Source organism: Palaemon carinicauda, unplaced genomic scaffold (genome assembly GCF_036898095.1).
Source record: "Palaemon carinicauda isolate YSFRI2023 unplaced genomic scaffold, ASM3689809v2 scaffold346, whole genome shotgun sequence".
NCBI classification, from domain to species: Eukaryota; Metazoa; Arthropoda; class Malacostraca; order Decapoda; family Palaemonidae; genus Palaemon; species Palaemon carinicauda.
The window spans coordinates 10078-29068 of record NW_027171143.1 but is presented as its reverse complement, the minus strand read 5'-3'; the positions used below and the strand labels follow the sequence as shown (position 1 = coordinate 29068).

The 18991-nt window shown below is 45.5% G+C and overlaps 1 protein-coding gene across 1 annotated transcript; it reads right to left on the bottom strand.

The window, feature by feature from the left end:
* Window positions 1–574: 574 nt before the first annotated feature.
* On the bottom strand, window positions 575–3019 carry LOC137636639 (zinc finger protein 665-like). The gene has a single exon (XM_068369036.1). The coding sequence runs from the start codon at window positions 2861–2863 to the stop codon at window positions 1187–1189; it is 1677 nt and encodes a 558-aa protein (XP_068225137.1). The 5' UTR covers window positions 2864–3019; the 3' UTR covers window positions 575–1186.
* Between the last annotated feature and the right edge of the window lie 15972 nt (window positions 3020–18991).

The following is an 18991-nucleotide window of genomic DNA, read 5'->3' as shown; positions in this document are numbered from 1 at the left end:
GTTAAAATCGAATTCCGAAAGCCCAGTGCATTCCTCACATCGATCTTCCAATTGACAGGATTTACCCCTACAATTGGAACAAACGGTGTGAGGATCTATAGAGGCCTTCGGAAGACGCCTAGAACAGTCCCTAGCGCTACACTGCCTGTACTTGGGGACTTGAGTATGGTCAGACATCTTGAATTAGTCAAAGGGGGGAATCCAAAATCTATCCAAGTCGGCAACAAATAATCCAAATCTAATCAAAAAAGCTTGATAAGGTAATGATAATAACTCCTGTACAGCGAAAGCTAATATCTAGAGAAAATACATCACCAAATAGCGTGAAAATCAACTCCAGAAACAACAGCGTATCAAGTAGGTCTTGCCGGTGGCACGACAGAGAGAAAATTGGTTCTTGTTGACAAGAAGTACCTGAGTACCTACTCGACAGATGGCGCTGTTGTTGTACACCCCCACCTGTATAGCGATCGCTGGCGTATCCCGACCGTAGGTTTTTTCTGTCGGGCAACAGAGTTGCAGCTACATGATCACCGGGTAAGATTAATATTGAAAATTAAGGCTGTTAGAGCAATTTAAAAAATATATACTGCAAAATGTGCTTGAAAAAATATAACCCCATGGGGGTTAAGGGTTGGAAATTTCTAAATAGCCTGGGGGTAAAAGGGTTAAGAGCTCCAGGATTGTACAAGGATACAACAAAAATACAAATTATTTCCAAATCTGTCATCTGTTACGGCACTAAAAACATACCCTTACGATATTTACAGTGGACACTCACCATTAGGTGGGTGTAAGTTCAAAAAACTAACTGGCTAATGCCTGACCAGGGTTGCTGCTCTGTGCTTCACATGATCAGTTTGGAGGCACCACGTCGACTCTGAGAGCTAACGGCCTGGGTAATCGTGCGAAGGGGTAAGAACTCTCACATCTATAATCTCTGCTGTTTTTTCTCCTTTATTCCAGATCACAATATCAGATTTTATAGCACCTCCTTCTACGATGATTCTTGAGGAAACCTTCAGAGCAAAATGCTTTACCACAGTCCGTGCACATGAATGGTTTTTCTTCCATGTGAGTTCTTAAATGTTTATAGTCTCTGTTTTGAATGATTTATTTTGCCACATTCATGACATTGGAATAGATCTCTCATGTGATTTCTTATGTCTAGTGAGATGTTTTTTTTTTAAGTAAATGCTTTGCTACAGACATTGCACTTGTATGGCTTCTCTCCCGTGTGAATTCTTAAATGTTCAGTGAGAGATTGTTTCCAAGTGAATGCTTTGCTACAGACATTGCAATTGTACGGCTTCTCTCCCGTGTGAATTCTTAAATGTGAAGCGCGATGTGCTTTTGTAATAAATGCTTTGCTACAGACATCGCAATTGTATGGCTTCTCTCCCGTGTGATTTCTTACATGCTCAGTGTGAGATTGTTTCCAAGTGAATGCTTTGCTACAGACATTGCAATTGTACGGCTTCTCTCCCGTGTGAATTCTTAAATGTTCAGTGAGAGATTGTTTCCGAATGAATGCTTTGCTACAGACATTGCAATTGTACGGCTTCTCTCCCGTGTGAATTCTTAAATGTTCAGTGAGAGATTGTTTCCAAGTGAATGCTTTGCTACAGACATTGCAATTGTACGGCTTCTCTCCCGTGTGAATTCTTAAATGTTCAGTGAGAGATTGTTTCGAAGTAAAGGCTTTGCTACAGACATTGCAATTGTACGGCTTCTCTCCCGTGTGAATTCTTAAATGTGAAGCGCGATGTGCTTTTGTAATAAATGTTTTGCTACACACATTGCATTTGTATGACTTCTCTCCCGTGTGAATTCTTACATGTACAGTGAGACTTGATTTTGTAGTAAATGTTTTGCTGCAGACATTACATTTGTATTTCTCTCCCGTGTGAATTCTTAAATGTGCAGTAAGATGGGCTTCTCTAGTAAAAGCTTTGCAACAGACATTGCATTTGTATGGCTTCTCACCCGTGTGAATTCTTAAATGTGCAGTAAGATGGGCTTCTCTTGTAAAAGCTTTGCAACAGACATTGCATTTGTATGGCTTCTCTCCCGTGTGAATTCTTAAATGCGAAGTGAGATTATATTTTGAAATAAATGTTTTGCTACAGACATTACATTTGTATGGCTTCTCTCCCGTGTGAATTCTTACATGTACAGTGAGATATGCTTTTCTAGTAAATGATTTGCTACAGACATTACATTTGTATGGCTTCTCTTCCATATGAATTCCTAAATATCTAGTGAGAAGTTTTTTCGTAGTAAATGCTTTATTACGGACATTACATATGTATGGCTTCTCTCCCGTGTGAATTCTTAAATGTAATGAAAGACTATGCCTATCACGGAAAGCTTTCCCACATTCACTGCATGTGCATCGCTTTCTAGCTAGAGCACTGGAGTCAACATTACCAAAGATCCTTTCTTTTATCTGCTTCCCATTTATTTGATTCACCTCTTGATTCAGAACATCTTTCTGTAATAATTCTCTTCCACTGATTACACATAAAAGTCTTCCCTTTTCTTTTCCTTTATCCTCTTTCACAGCTGTCCCTAAGTTAGTATCTACACTTTCCTCATCATCGACATCCCCTTTACAACTTAATGAACCGTTTTCACTCAATGATGCATCGTACTCGTCGGTATTTTTCGAGTAGCTTTCGCTAGAATCGAATATTTCAGGCTCTACTTTGACTTCCATTTTTGGATCCAAGAAAAGAGCACCATCATTAAAGAGAGCAACACTGCCAGACGTATCATTATTTTCTGGATTGACTGCAGGTGAAAATAGATCTTCAATTTCACTTTTTATTGAAAATTCAAAAGGTGGTTCCGAATTCATCATCCTCTCCCTATCACAAGATGACAAAACCTTTAATATTATTTTCAATAGACTTCAAAGAGGAAATTAAGACTAAACTTCCTATTCTCAGACATCATACTGTACAACAAAAACTTCTAACATGACCCTTTCTTTTCCAGTCCTATGTCTCTTGCATATACCTTCAGTAGCTCACTAGCTTTAGCAGCAAGAGGTGGACGATTCCTTCCTTTGTGATGAAAAGTCTGGAATAATAAAAAACTAAGATCAGCTGGAGAAGACCACTATGAAAATATGACAAATTCGTAGATAATTTGTATTTTTCCTAAAATACAAACCTTTAATTATTTAATGGGGATTATCTTTTGGCAAAGCTAGAAGACTAGCCATTAAGACTTTAATGTAAGGTGGCAACCACCCACCCACTAGGTAGTGGGAGGGTCGAGTGGCTATCCGGGATAACCGGGTACCCCCACTCACACATCAGTGATATGTCACCATTTTTCATTGCAGGAAGTTCTTACGGGGGACAAGTGATATGACACATTCATAGATAATTTGTATTTTTCCTGACAATAAAAACCTTGGCTATTTATTTAGGGGTATTACTTGCTACGATGCTGAAATGACGAGCCATTAATTTTTAACGAGGGTTAACTACCCACACCGCTAGTTAGCAGGGGGTAGGACAGGTTGCTTGCTACCGCTCCCACTCACACACCGGTGATTTAGCTCACTTTGTTTGGAGGTAGGACTTCAAGGAAGATAGGGCTGGCGGGTAAGTTTGCTTCAATAGCTAAGGTTTGTATAGTTAGGAAAAATACAAATTATCTTTGTCAGTTGTTCTGTAACTGGAATACAAACCACGCTATCTAATTGGGGTGACTCACCCATTAGGAAGGGTGGACGTCCCAGCCAATCTGGCTTTACCCGGGGGCTCCTTATCTTAGTGTATCAGTACTCAAAAAATAAGGAGTCCCTGCACCTCTCTAAAACCTTGCTATGCAAGGTCCATGGCGTACGCAAGCTGTGTGTTGAGGTATGTAGAAGTGTGACTGTCCTGGTATAGTTATTCTGAGTTCTTTAGAAGGAAACTGTGTAACTAGGACTTTCCCAATACCACCTCGTCAGGGTATGAGGACGCAACAGTATTAGCCTTAATACTAGGTACACAAGGGAGCATGGTTTACCTGCAGTGGTTTGAGGTCACCTATGCATAGAACACAGGATGCTGCTTTCCCCAAGAGAGGGAAGAATGAAGAAAAGAATAAGGGCCAGTCAAACCTTTTCATTCACGGAGACTAAAACCGGGTAACAATACCTCTCAACCCTCTGCTAGTTGTCCAATAAGGAGCTTGAGGTTTTAAACCAGCTGTTGTGCAGCCAACACACGACCGATAGAGAACATATCAGGTCTCCTGTGGGTTATGTCTTGCAGGTAGTGGGATGTGACTGTGGTCTGACGATTCCACACCCCAGCTTGAAGAACCTGCGTCACTGAGAAGGTTCTCTTGAATGCCAGGGACGTAGCTACGCCCCTGACATCATGAGCTATGGGGCGACGTGATGGAGGAGGGTCTGGATTCAGTGCATGGTCTATGACCTTGCGAATCCACGCTGAGATGGTGTTCTTGGTGACCCTCCTGGACTGTGGCTGTTCTCTTAAGATACAGCCTCAAACTCCTCACTGGGCATAGTAAGAGATGGTTTGGGTCATCTGTTACAGTACGGAGACTAGAAATCCGGATGGAGTTGAATCATGGATCCGCTACTCCCGGGTTCTGAGTCTTAGCAATAAATTCAGGAACGAAGCTGAATGTTACTCTCCCCATTATTATTATTATTATTATTATTATTATTATTATTACTAGCCAAGCTACAACCCTGGTTGGAAAAGCAAGATGCTATAAGCCCAAGGGCTCAAACAGGGAAAAATAGTCCAGTGAGGAAAGGAAATAAGGAAATAAATAAATGAGAATAAATTAACAATATATCATTCTAAAAACAGTAACAGCGTCAAAACAGATATGTCCTATATAAACTATTAACAACGTCAAAAACAGACATGTCATATATAAACTATAAAAGGACTCATGTCAGCCTGGTCAACATAAAAACATTTGCTCCAACTTTGAACTTTTGAAGTTCTACTGATTCAACTACCCGATTAGCAAGATCATTCCACAACTTGGTAACAGCTGGAATAAAACTTCTAGAATACTGTGTCGTATTGAGCCTCATGATGGAGAAGGCCTGGCTATTAGAATTAACTGCCTCCCTAGTATTACGAACAGGATAGAATTGTCCTGGGAGATCTGAATGTAAAGGATGGTCAGAGTTATGAAAAATCTTATGCAACATGCATAATGAACTAATTGAACACCGTTGCCAAAGATTAATATCTAGATCAGGAATAAGAAATTTAATAGACCGTAAGTTTCTGTCCAAAAAATTAAGATGAGAATCAGCAGCTGAACACCAGACAGGAGAACAATAATCAAAACAAGGTAAAATGAAAGAATTAAAACACTTCTTCAGAATAGATTGATCACCAAAAATCTAATAAGACTTTCTCAATAAGCCAATTTTTTGTGCAATTGAAGAAGACAAACAATGTTTCTCAAAAGTAAATTTGCTGTCGAGAATCACACCTAAAATTTTAAAAGAGTCATAAAAATTTAAAGAAACATTATCAATACTGAGATCCGGATGTTGAGGAGCCACCGTCCTTGACCTACTTACAATCATACTTTGAGTTTTGTTAGGATTCAACTTCATACCCCATAATTTGCACCATGCACTAGTTTTAGCTGAATCTCTATTAAGGGATTCACCAACCCCAGATCTACATTCAGGGGATGGAATTGATGCAAAGAGAGTAGCATCATCTGCATATGCAACAAGCTTGTTTTCAAGGCCAAACCACATGTCATGTGTATATAGTATGAAAAGTAATGAGCCAAGAACACTACCCTGTGGAACACCGGATATCACATTCCTATACTCACTATGATGCCCATCAGCAACTCCTCTTTGAGATCTATTATTAAAAAATCAATAATAATGCTAAGAAATGACCCACCCAGTCCCAACTGTGATTTTTAAAACAAGGGCCTCATGATTAACATGGTCAAAGGCAGCACTAAAATGACAAATTCATAGATAAATTGTATTCTTCCTAACTATACAAACCTTAGCTATTTAATGGGGTATTACTTTCGGCGTAGCTGAAATGATGAGCCATAAAAATTTAACGAGGGTTTACTACCCACACCGCTAGTTAGCAAGGGGTAGGGGAGGGTAGCTTGCTACCCCTCCCCCCCTCACACACACCTGTGCTTGAGCTCACTTTGCTTGGAGGTAGGACTTCAAGGGGGATAGGACTGGCGGGCAAGTTTGATTAAATAGCTAAGGTTTGTATAGTTAGGAAAAATACAAATTATCTACGAATTTGTCATTTGTTCCATAACTGGAATACAAACCACGCTATTTAATAGGGGTGACTCACCCATTAGGAAGGGTGGATGTCCCTGCCAGTCTGGCTTTTTGGCTTTGCCCGGGGGCTCATTATTTGAGTGTGTAAGCACCCAAGAAATAAGGAGTCCCTGCACCTCGCTAGAACCTTGCTACGCAAGGACTGCGGCCTTCACAAGCTGTGTGTGAAGGTATGAAGAAGTGTGACAAGTCCTAGGAAGTTGTCCTGAAGTTCTTTAGATGGGAACTTGTAGCCTAGGACTTTCCCAATGCCACCTCGTCAGGGTATGGGGACGTAACAGTATTAGTCTTAACCCTTTTACCCCCAAAGGACGTACTGATACGTTTCACAAAAGCCATCCCTTTACCCCCATGGACGTATCGGTACGTCCATGCAAAACAATGCTATAAAAATGTTTTTTTTTCATATTTTTGATAATTTTTTGAAAAAATTCAGGCATTTTCCAAGAGAATGAGACCAACCTGACCTCTCTATGACAAAAATTAAGGCTGTTAGAGCAATTTAAAGAAAATATGCTGCAAAATGTGCTGGGGAAAAAATAACCCTTTGGGGGTTAAGGGTTGGAAATTTCCAAAGAGCCTGGGGGTAAAAGGGTTAATACTAGGAACACAAGGAAGCATGGCTTACCTGCAGTGGTTTGAGGTCAGCTATGCAGAGAACCCAGGATGCTGCTTTCCCCACGAGAGGGTAGGATGAAGAAAAGAATAAGAGGCAGTCAAATCTTTTCATTCATGCAGACTAAAACCGGGTAACAGTGCCCTCAACCTTCTGCTACTTGTCCAATAAGGAGCTTGAGGTATATAACCAGCTGTTGTGCAGCCACCACTGGACCGATAGAGATCGTATTGAGTTCCTGTGGGTTACGTCTTGCAAGAGAAAGGTTGTGAAAGTCACCTGGAGCATTCACATCCTTTCTTGTAAAAACCTGCGTCACAGAGTAACCTGCTAAGAAGGACCAGGGGCATAGTTATGCCCCTGACACTGAGTCGTCATGCCGAGATGATGTTTTGGCAATCCTCCTCTAGTCTCTCTCAGTGTTAACAAAAGGAGGGGCCCGGGCAGGCTGTTGCAGTTTTCTTTAGGAAAGGTCTCATACCTCACCCTGAGGTACAGTAACGGATGATCTGGATCGACCGTTACCTAGTTGAGACTTGTGTAGGATCCGTCACATCTGGAGACCGTGTCTGGTGACATACTCAGGGACGAAACTGACGCTTGCCTTTCGCCCTTCTCATTAATGGGCGATGACGAAAGAGAGACCATGAAGTTCCTCAACTCGTATGGTTGCTGTCCGAGTGTGAAGGAACATTGTGTTCTTAAATCAGGAGGAAATTTGTTGCCTGGTGAAGTGGAACACAAGGAGGTCCCTTTAGGGATCGGAGATTGAACCATGTTCTGAGAGGAAGGTCTCAATTCCGACTGGGGAAAGGCAAGTAGTAAGTCCATATGAGTTAGGAAAAGTCTATCAATGAAAGGGTGTCCTTTTCTTTCCGTATGAAGGTGAAGAATCAAGGTTGAGTGATCATCTTTACCTATCGAAACTGAATAGGGGATCTTTTTCTCTTGCATATACCTGATGATTCCGCTATTGCTGGAATTGAAATATCGAGAGAAGAGACACTTTAATATGACGCCCACCCCACAAGACGTGATACTGCCTGGAAGACTGATGCTGAGGAACTCCTCCAGTATCTATACATCCTCTTCTCAAAGAGGTATTCGGTAGTCTTCAGGCGTACACTAATAGCAAAGCTATAGCTTGTAGTAGGGGTCGAAGTGGGTTGTCTGATATGCGGAGAGGGTTCTCCTGGAGGCTCTATCAGGAGCTGCAAAAGGTTTGGAGACCTTTCTGCATAATGCCATAGTGGAGCTAGGAGCATCCTTGATAGGTTGACCGATGTTCTAGCCTTGTTGAGTGCCCTTCTTTAGATAAAACAGGGATGAGACGTAAACGTCACTGTTGTACCCACCGTTGTTGCCAGAGAGCCTTGGGGTCTAGGGCTGGTGAGCAGCGGTAGCCTGAGGTTCAGGGCCATTAAGAACAGACCCCCTAGTTGTAGGACCTCGTAAAGTCGGGACTTTGTCAGCTACATGGCGATCCAAAGTCCATTCGGTATACCTATCTGAGATGCTGTGCACAGATTGTCGGCGAGCCTGTTCTTCCAGTCTGGAATGAAGCGGGCTGAAAGTGGTACCGAACGGGCTTTGGCCCATCTTAGTGTTTATACTATTAGATGGGAAGATTCTACAAGCCAGATCCTATTTGCTTGTCGATGTGAGTCTCTATGTGGTGTGCGGTGTGTCGTCCTTCACATCACTGAGTGGTCTGTTAGGAAGCGATGAGGCTGTTGAAGGAGCGGAAAGTTGGCCTTCATCTTTTAAGAGATCTAAGTGAAGGTAACTTCGGGCTCTGACCAGAGGGCTGAGGTCATGTGGTGCAGCACTATGGTCCTTCCTTTCTTCTTTTTCCGCTTCCAGTCTCCTGGAATGGAAGTCGTTCTCGTTTCGAGAAGGTTTTGGTGGAGATTGGTGTTTAGAATCATTCCCAGATACACCAGTCTCCTGGGAGGGAAGTAGGGAAGATTCCGTAAGTTTACCCTGATCACTGGATCTTGGTAAAAAGACTTCAGAAATTCCAGTGTTAATGCAAGGTTGCAACTGAGTCTGCTAAGGTCAGTCAGTCGTCCCGAGAGAGCGGAGACGGAAGCCGATCCTGTGAGACCAGGATGGGTGTAATGGAAAGACCGAAGCACAGTGCCTTGAACTGGTGTTTCTTGTTTGTCTAGACTGAATTTCCCAACCTTCCTAGATGGATGGTTTGGACCTGGGAGTAAGTGTCCTTAAGGTCCAGTGTGCATAAGAAGACCTGAGGTCTTAACCCTCAATCGAACTCCAACATGGAGTGGGCATCGACCCAAGGGGACAGCTCCTTGATGATCCTTTTGTATGGAAGATTGTCGACGCTGAAGTCTTGGCTCGTGTCGTAAAGGAACAGGAGCGATATCCAGTGTAAGGATTCTTCTCTGAGAGAATTCTTTAGAAGGAAGGCCACGCTTAGCCTTACCACGCGCCCTGATGGGATTGATGCTATTCCTTAGAATAGAATTAATCTGGAAAATGTTAATCACTGATTAACCGTTGGGCTGTGCAGTTGGAGAGTGCTCGCAAGTTGATGAGGGTTGTCGAACGTTTACCGATAACTTTAGCATGATGGCAAATGGCCAGTAACGAGAAGTTTATAACTTCTGATCTAGGAACTACAGGATGCGGTTGACTAGTAAGTTCAAGTCACGAACTGCTGGCAAATAACAGATGACCATGAATCGGTGGTCTGTGCACCAATGGTGAATTCGAGAACAGCCCGCTGATTATGATCCCCCCTGTTTGGTCAGAGATCAGCGAGCTGAGTTCAATGATCGAAGAAGGATGAGCTGCCCATCGGTGATCTAGTGATCAGCAAGCTGATGACTGGTTATTGACTAGCAATCAATGATTGGAAATGCTAGCAATTGGAGATCGTTAGTCATTGGGGGGACTAGAGGTCACAAATCAGCATTGAGCTAGCAATTGGCGATCTGGTGATCGGCGACCTAGCGATCAGTAAACTGTGAAGTAGCCATCAGTAAAAAGTGATCTAGAGATCAGTCTGTTGATGCTTTCCTGTTTGCTGCTGCTGGTGTGTCAAGGAAAAAAGAAACTAGCAGAGACACGGACCAAGGATTCCCCGATTCGATTCCCTTGTAGGATGGAATTTTCGGGATCTTGAATCCTCTGCAGAGCCTTATTCCTCTTTTCCCGGTGGCAATGTTTATGTGCTTGCGGGGAGGAATGGGGCAATGGTGACCTGTCCAAAAAGTTTTACTCCTTTTTACTGATAATTGCGCGTGTAGGTGAATCTGGAGCGATGGCACATAGGATGGTGCTGGTGCTTAATATCTGCCTGGAGAGCAGGCAAGCGATGGTTCTTAGACAAGAGCTGGTGCATTGGATTTGCGAGGCTTGACTCTTTGGCAAGAGCTGGCGTATGAATCCGGGGACCGTAACTGTGCAGAAAAGTGAGGGGTTGCTGGTGTGCCGTAAGGCAGTGTGTAGTTTGTGCATTCTATCTAGAATGCACCGAAGCATATGATTGGTTGCGCAAGAGTGGGAGCATTGGCGCATGCATGAGAGTAATACGTGGAGATTATTGGCACGTGCGTGCGGAAGACCATCGGCACCCGCACGTTGAAGACCGTCGGAGCGCACAGAAGGCTGTGTGCTTGCACTCAATATTATTGGAGCGCGCACACGCGAAAGCCGTCGGAGCGCGCCCGCACGTAAGGTCGTCGGCGCGCTTGCACGGTAGACTATTGCGCGCTTGTTGGTGCTAGTGCGCTTGTTGGTGCGAGCGCGTGTGGAAAATCATCGACGCGGGCGCGGTAGCCCATTGGCACCCGCGAACGGAAGATCGTCGGCGCGTTCTCGCGTACCAGAATGTTGGCAAGCGCGCACGTAAGAGATTGTTGGTGCGCGCACGGGAGATCGTCGGCGCTTGCGCGTGTATGAAAATTGTCGGCGCTTTCGCTCGGATGAAGATCGTCGGCGCTTGAGCGCGTAAGAAGATCGGCGAGCGCGCTCGGTTACCGATTGTTTCCCGCGCGCGGAAGATCGTCCGCGCTTGCGTGCGTAAGAAGTTCGTCGGCGCTTGCACACGTAAGAAGATCGTCGGCGCTCGCACGCGTAAGAAGATTGGCGAGAGCGCTCGCTTCACACACTAGTAGGTTAAAGGGTCAGCTGGCGGGACGATCAGGAACTGGGATGTGCCCTTTAAAAAAGGGCGAGCATCCCCCGATGAGGACCGTAAGCAAGTCCAGGACCGAAGTCCTTCGTTGGTGGATCGGTAGGTCAGCTGGCAGGACGATCAGGAACTGGGGTGGGCCCTTTGGAAGGGCCAGCATTCACCGATGGGACCGTAAAAGGTCTGTGTTAGAGTCCAGGACCGAAGTCCAAAGGATCCCGTTGCAGCACAAGGTTGAGGTAACTGGAAGGTCTGCTTGATCATCCGAGGAAGAGTCTCTATGAGAGGCCTCTCCCGCGAACGAGAGAGGTGACTACTTCGTAGAAAAGACTTGAAGACACTCGTGATGACGCTCCTTAGGGTCGTAGGATCAGCAAGCTGACCTTATCAGTAGCGATCTTCTGAAGAGGAGTCTCTATGAGTGGCCTCTCTCATGAACGAGAGAGGTGACACTTCGTAGAAGAGACCTAAAGACACTCGTGGTGACGCCCCTTAGGGCCGGTGGATCAGCAAGCTGACCTTAGCAGTAGCAATCCTCCAAAGAGGAGTCTCTATGAGTGGCCTCTCTAGCGAACGAGAGAGGTGAACACTTCGTAGAAGAGACTTGCCAAGACTGTGCCCACCCCTAAAGGAAGAGAAACTCAGCAAGGGGGGAGAAAAGTCTGGCCGAAGGGCAGCCACCGTAGTCGAAGGCGATGAATTTATTAAGGTATGGGAAGTTCTCCCTTTGAAGGGAGAAAACCTCACACCTGGGGAGGAAACCTCCCTCGGAAGGGAAGCTGTCCAACCCCTGGAGGCGAACCTCCTTTAGCGTTCTAAGATGATCTGAAGTGCTGGCATGTTGTCATGGGAGTACTTCTAAGAGAAGGGATAACGCCCATGATGACGTCCTCTGAGGGACGGCAACGACAGCAGATTCCCCAGGAATGAACAGGACAGCTCTGCTTCGTTGGCACTCTTTAGTCGAACGAAGAAAAACTGCATAGTTAACTGGGAAAATAAAATTAAATAATTATTTTAACAGAAATTCCCAGGGAGGAACTCCGAAGAGGAACCCCGAGGGAATAACATAAAATAAGAATCAAGTATGCACCCTCCTTCCCCAGATGACATCCATGGGAGATGGGGGGGGGAGCGGAGTAACTGTAATAAAAACAGACTTATAACAAAATTATAATTATCTAAATCATCTACGAATATTCACTAATAGTGAGAACCACTGACCCCACGAAAGGAAGTGTTCCCCAAGGAGAAAGCTGAAAAGTTAAAATACAATTAGATTTCACTAAAAATAATTGAGACAAACAAACGGAATAGCAACCTAACCCGCAACGGGAAAGGATCTTCCGTAATACCTGTAGTACGTAGTTGTAGTAAAAGTGAACGACCTCGAGTAGAGAGAGACCGTAGTCAATCTTAAAAGGCCACATTCCCTTTGCTCAGAATCCAAGTTTCCCGTAGGAAAAGAGGAAAAGCGAAGATAATAGATGAATGAGGAGGGTCCAGGTGATGACGATTCCCCTGCGGCGGCCGAGTTCACGGATATATGCCAACGGGAAGACCGATGGACCAGGGGAGAGGCCGTTCCCCACGAAGTGGAACTGTGCTGGCCTTGCTACACAAGTGACGTCGTATATCACACACACAGCACAAACACTGAAAAGAAAACTCACTACATTTCTATACACATATATATACATAAACATTAAGAATGTTTATATATATATTTACAAGCTGATCCCCCTGCCGGGCCCAGTTCTCTCCCAACAGGTACAGAAGTCGACTGTCTTCGCTTCATCACTAAAAGTCAAGGACCTTCATCTCATGATTTTCTCTCCCTAGCCGTGAAGAAAAGATTTGGGATCTCGAAGAAAAGTTTAGACTTCCTCGAGGAGTACAAAACAGAGTCTACCAGAAGGCAATACGAATCTTCCTGGAGAAAGTGGGTTTCCTTCGTCAAGGCAAAAAATCCTACGGAAATCACCATTGATTTTTGCATGTCCTTCTCCATTCACCTTCATGGACAAGGCTTAGCGGCCAACACGATTTCCACTTATAAATCGGCCTTGACTAGACCACTCCTATACGCCTTCCAGATTGATTTGTCCAGCGAAATCTTCAATAAACTGCCAAAGGCATGCGCTAGACTACGCTCAGCACCTCCACCAAAACCTATCTCCTGGTCCCTGGACAAGGTGCTCCATTTTGCTTCTAGCCTGGACAACGATTCTTGCCCTCTGAAAGACCTGACTCAAAAAGTTATTTTCCTTTTTGCTCTCACCTTGGGAGCCCGAGTCAGTGAAATAGTGGCATTATCAAGAGAAGAGGGCCATATACAATTCTCCGACACGGGAGAACTTACCCTTTTCCCCGACCCAACGTTTCTCGCAAAGAATGAGCTACCCACCAAGAGATGGGGCCCCTGGAGAATCTGCCCCCTGAAGGAAGATGTCTCTCTATGCCCAGTGGAGAGTCTTAAGGTCTATCTTCGAAGAACTTCAGACTTCGGTGGAGGACAACGCTTCAAAGGAGAAACCTCGGGTAGTGACCTGTCACTGAAACAACTAAGAGCGAAAATCACCTACTTCATTCGCAGAGCGGATCCTGACAGTACACCCGCAGGTCATGATCCTAGGAAATTCGCCTCTTCCCTGAACTTCTTTCAAGGAGTGGATTTCGAAAGCCTCAAGAGCTTTACGGGCTGGAAATCATCGCGTGTGTTCTTCAAGCACTATGTGAAACAGGTGCACGAAGTGAAACGTTTTGTGGTAGCTGCAGGTAGTGTAATGAAACCTGCTGCTTAAATCTGCATAGAACAGTGAGTTATTTTGAGACTCTAACTCTATGGGTGCCTGTGTTGACCCTAACGTGATACATAGTGATTCAATGGACACTTAGTGTTTCTAATAGACTGTTCTTTATCAAGGTGAAATGTCATAGAAATTTTGCACGTGTGCCACATGCTCTCGAGCATGGAGTGTTATTTGAACTCTAAAAGACTGGCGTTCCCCCGGGAACTTGTTTCTAAAAAGCAAATTTCCTTTTCAGACTCAAGATCATCGTCTTTCTATATTTCTATGTACATTATTCATTATTATTGTAAATAAATTCTATAATCATTATTGTAATTAATTTCTATAATTACTTGCAATCTTAGAAATAAAATGTCTAATTTATTTACCATGTGCGTCTCCTTTCGCTCCTATTCTTTATTAAGAAATATGTTATTTTCATTAGTAAAATAAATTTTTGAATATACTTACCCGATGATCATGTAGCTGTCAACTCCGTTGCCCGACAGAAATCTACGGTCGGGATACGCCAGCGATCGCTATACAGGTGGGGGTGTACTCACCAGCGCCATCTGTGGTCAGGTACTCCAGTACTTCTTGTCAACAAGACCTCAATTTTCTCCTCGGTCCACTGGTTCTCTATGGGGAGGAAGGGCGGGTCATTTAAATCATGATCATCGGGTAAGTATATTCAAAAATTTATTTTACTAATGAAAATAACATTTTTCAATATTAATCTTACCCGATGATCATGTAGCTGATTCACACCCAGGGTGGTGGGTGGAGACCAGTATACATGTTAACAAAGAAGCTAAGTATCCCGTATTTCATTTTTATTAGTTATTCAAAATAACAATAAAAAATAAATAAGTACCTGGTAAGGAAGTCGACTTGAACCATTACTCTGCCTTTAATAAGTACGTCTTCCTTACTGAGCGTAGCGGTCCTCTTAGGATGCTGAACGACTCTTAGGTGCTGAAGTATAAAGGGCTGCAACCCATACTAAAGGACCTCATCACAACCTCTAACCTAGGCGCTTCTCAAGAAAGAATTGACCACCCGCCAAATCAACCAGGATGCGGAAGGCTTCTTAGCCGACCGTACAACCCAAAAACAACAATAAAAGCAATCAAGAGAAAGGTTAAAAAGGTTATGGGATTATGGAAATGTAGTGGCTGAGCCCTCACCTACTACTGCACTCGCTGCTACGAATGGTCCCAGGGTGTAGCAGTTCTCGTAAAGAGACTGGACATCTTTGAGATAGAATAATGCAAACACTGACTTGCTTCTCCAATAGGTTGCATCCATAACACTCTGCAGAGAACGGTTCTGTTTGAAGGCCACTGAAGTAGCCACAGCTCTCACTTCATGTGTCCTTACCTTCAGTAAAGCAAGGTCTTCTTCCTTCATATGAGAATGAGCTTCTCTAATCAGAAGCCTGATGTAGTAAGAAACTGCGTTCTTAGACATTGGTAGCGAAGGCTTCTTAACAGCACACCATAAGGCTTCTGATTGTCCTCGTAAGGGTTTTGACCTTTTCAGATAGTACCTAAGAGCTCTGACTGGGCAAAGTACTCTCTCCAGCTCGTTACCCACCAAGTTGGATAGGCTAGGGATCTCGAACGATTTAGGCCAAGGACGTGAAGGAAGCTCGTTTTTAGCCAAAAACCGAGCTGCAAGGAACATGTAGCCGTTTCCGAAGTGAAACCTATGTTCCTGCTGAAGGCATGGATCTCACTTACTCTCTTAGCTGTTGCTAGGCATACGAGGAAAAGAGTTTTTAATGTGAGGTCCTTGAAAGAGGCTGATTGGAGCGGTTCAAATCTAGATGACATCAGGAACCTTAGGACCACGTCTAGGTTCCAGCCTGGAGTGGACAACCGACGTTCCTTAGAGGTCTCAAAAGACCTAAGGATGTCCTGCAGATCTTTGTTGGAGGAAAGATCCAAGCCTCTGTGGCGGAAGACCGCTGCCAACATACTTCTGTAACCCTTGATCGTAGGAGCTGATAGGGATCTAACGTTCCTTAGATGTAACAGGAAGTCAGCAATCTGGGTTACAGTGGTACTGGTTGAGGAAACTGCATTGGCCTTGCACCAGCTTCGGAAGACTTCCCATTTAGATTGATAGACTCTGCGAGTGGATGTCCTCCTAGCTCTAGCAATCGCTCTGGCTGCCTCCTTCGAAAAGCCTCTAGCTCTTGAGAGTCTTTCGATAGTCTGAAGGCAGTCAGACGAAGAGCGTGGAGGCTTGGGTGTACCTTCTTTACGTGAGGTTGACGCAGAAGGTCCACTCTTAGAGGGAGAGTCCTGGGAACATCGACCAGCCATTGCAGTACCTCTGTGAACCATTCTCTCGCGGGCCAGAGGGGAGCAACCAACGTCAGCCGTGTCCCTTTGTGAGAGGCGAATTTCTGAAGTACCCTGTTGACAATCTTGAACGGCGGGAATGCATACAGGTCGAGATGGGACCAATCCAGCAGAAAGGCATCCACGTGAACTGCTGCCGGGTCTGGAATCGGAGAACAATACAATGGGAGCCTCTTGGTCATCGAGGTAGCGAACAGATCTATGGTTGGTTGACCCCACAGGGACCAAAGTCTGCTGCAAACATCCTTGTGAAGGGTCCACTCTGTGGGGATGACCTGACCCTTCCGGCTGAGGCGATCTGCCATGACATTCATATCGCCCTGAATGAACCTCGTTACCAGCGTGAGCCTTCGATCTTTTGACCAAATGAGGAGGTCCCTTGCGATCTCGAACAACTTCCTCGAATGAGTCCCCCCCTGCTTGGAGATGTAAGCCAAGGCTGTGGTGTTGTCGGAGTTCACCTCCACCACCTTGTTTAGCTGGAGGGACTTGAAGTTCATTAAGGCCAGATGAACCGCCAACAACTCCTTGCAATTGATGTGAAGTGTCCTTTGCTCCTGATTCCATGTTCCCGAGCATTCCTGTCCGTCCAATGTCGCACCCCAGCCCGAGTCTGATGCGTCCGAGAAGAGACGGTGGTCGGGGGTCTGAACAGCTAACGAAAGACCTTCCTTGAGAAGAATGCTGTTCTTCCACCACGTTAGAGTAGACCTCATCTCTTCGGAAACAGGAATTGAGACCGTCTCTAGCGTCATGTCCTTGATCCAGTGAGCAGCCAGATGATACTGAAGGGGGCGGAGGTGGAGTCTCCCTAACTCGATGAACAGGGCCAGCGATGAGAGTGTCCCTGTTAGACTCATCCACTGCCTTACTGAGCATCGGTTCCTTCTCAGCATGCTCAGGATGCACTCTAGGGCTTGGTTGATCCTTGGGGCCGACGGAAAAGCCCGAAAAGCTCGACTCTGAATCTCCATACCCAGGTAAACAATGGTCTGGGATGGGACGAGCTGGGACTTCTCTAAATTGACCAGGAGGCCCAGTTCCTTGGTCAGATCCATAGTCCATCTGAGATTCTCCAGACAGCGACGACTTGTGGGAGCTCTTAAAAGCCAGTCGTCTAAATAGAGGGAGGCTCTGATGTCTGCCAAGTGAAGGAATTTCGCAATATTCCTCATCAGTCGCGTAAACACAAGAGGTGCCGTGCTTAGGCCAAAGCACAGGGCTTGGAATTGGTACACAACCTTTCCATAGACGAATCTCAGGAAAGGTTGGGAGTCTGGATGGATGGGGACGTGAAAGTATGCGTCTTTCAGGTCTAACGAGACCATCCAGTCCTCCTGCCTGACCGCTGCTAGGACCGACTTCGTCGTCTCCATCGTGAACGTCTGCTTGGTGACATAAGCATTGAGCGCACTGACGTCCAGCACCGGTCTCCAACCTCCTGTCTTCTTGGCTACCAGGAAGAGACGGTTGTAAAAGCCCGGGGATTGATGGTCCCGGACTATGACCACTGCCTCCTTCTGTAGCAAGAGCGACACCTCTTGTTGCAACGCTAGCCTCTTGTCCTTCTCCTTGTAGTTGGGAGAGAGGTTGATGGGAGATGTAGCTAGAGGGGGATTGCGGCAGAACGGAATTCTGTATCCCTCCCTCAGCCACTTCACAGACTGAGCGTCTGCACCTCTGCTCTCCCAAGCTTGCCAGAAGGTCTTGAGTCTGGCTCCTACAGCTGTCTGGAGAGGAAGGCAGTCAAAACTTTCCTCTTGTGGACTTGGAACCCTTCTTGGACTTGCCACGGTGACTGTCTGCACGGGTACCTCCTCTGCTGGAGGTTCTGCCACGAAAGGGCGGGATGAACCTGGAAGCAGGTGTATCAACTGCTAGGGGGCGGTAAGGTTTGGTCACGGAAGGTAAGGACTTAGCCTTACGTGCAGAAGAAGCCATGAGGTCATGCGTATCCTTCTGGAGAAGAGAGGCAGCCATCCCCTTAATTAACTCCTCCGGAAACAGACACTTAGAAAGAGGAGCAAACAGCAACTCTGACCTCTGGCAAGGGGTGATACCAGCAGATAAGAAGGAGCACAGATGTTCTCTTTTCTTGAGGACCCCTGATACATAAGAAGCCGCAAGCTCGCCAGACCCATCTCGTATTGCCTTGTCCATGCTGGACATGATCAGCATGGCTGAGTCCTTGTCAGAAGGGGCAGTCTTCCTGCTTAAGGCTCCCAGACACCAATCGAGGAAGTTGAATATCTCGAAGGCACGAAAGACTCCCTTTAACAAGTGATCAAGATCTGAAGAGGACCAGCAGATCTTCGAACGTCTCATAGCCAACCTGCGGGGAGAGTCAACCAGACTTGAGAAGTCGGCCTGGGCAGAGGCAGGAACCCCCAAGCCAGGTTCCTCTCCCGTGGCATACCAGACGCCCGACTTAGAAGCCAGCTTGGGAGGAGGAAACACAAAAGAGGTCCTTCCCAGTTGCTTCTTGGACTGCAACCAATCCCCCATAACCCTCAAAGCTCTCCTTGATGATCTGGCGAGAACAAGCTTGGTAAAGGCAGGCGCAGTAGACTGCATGCCCAGAGCAAACTCGGAGGGAGGAGAACGAGAGGTTGCAGACACAAAGTGTTCAGGGTACAACTCTCTGAACAAAGCAAGGACTTTGCGGAAGTCTAAGGAGGGTGGCGAAGACTTGTGTCCTTCAACATCAGAATGAGGATC

Coding starts and splice junctions, on each gene's coding strand:
- LOC137636639 (XM_068369036.1), bottom strand. CDS start 2,863: ATGATGAATTCGGAACCACCTTTTGAATTTTCAATAAAAAGTGAAATT.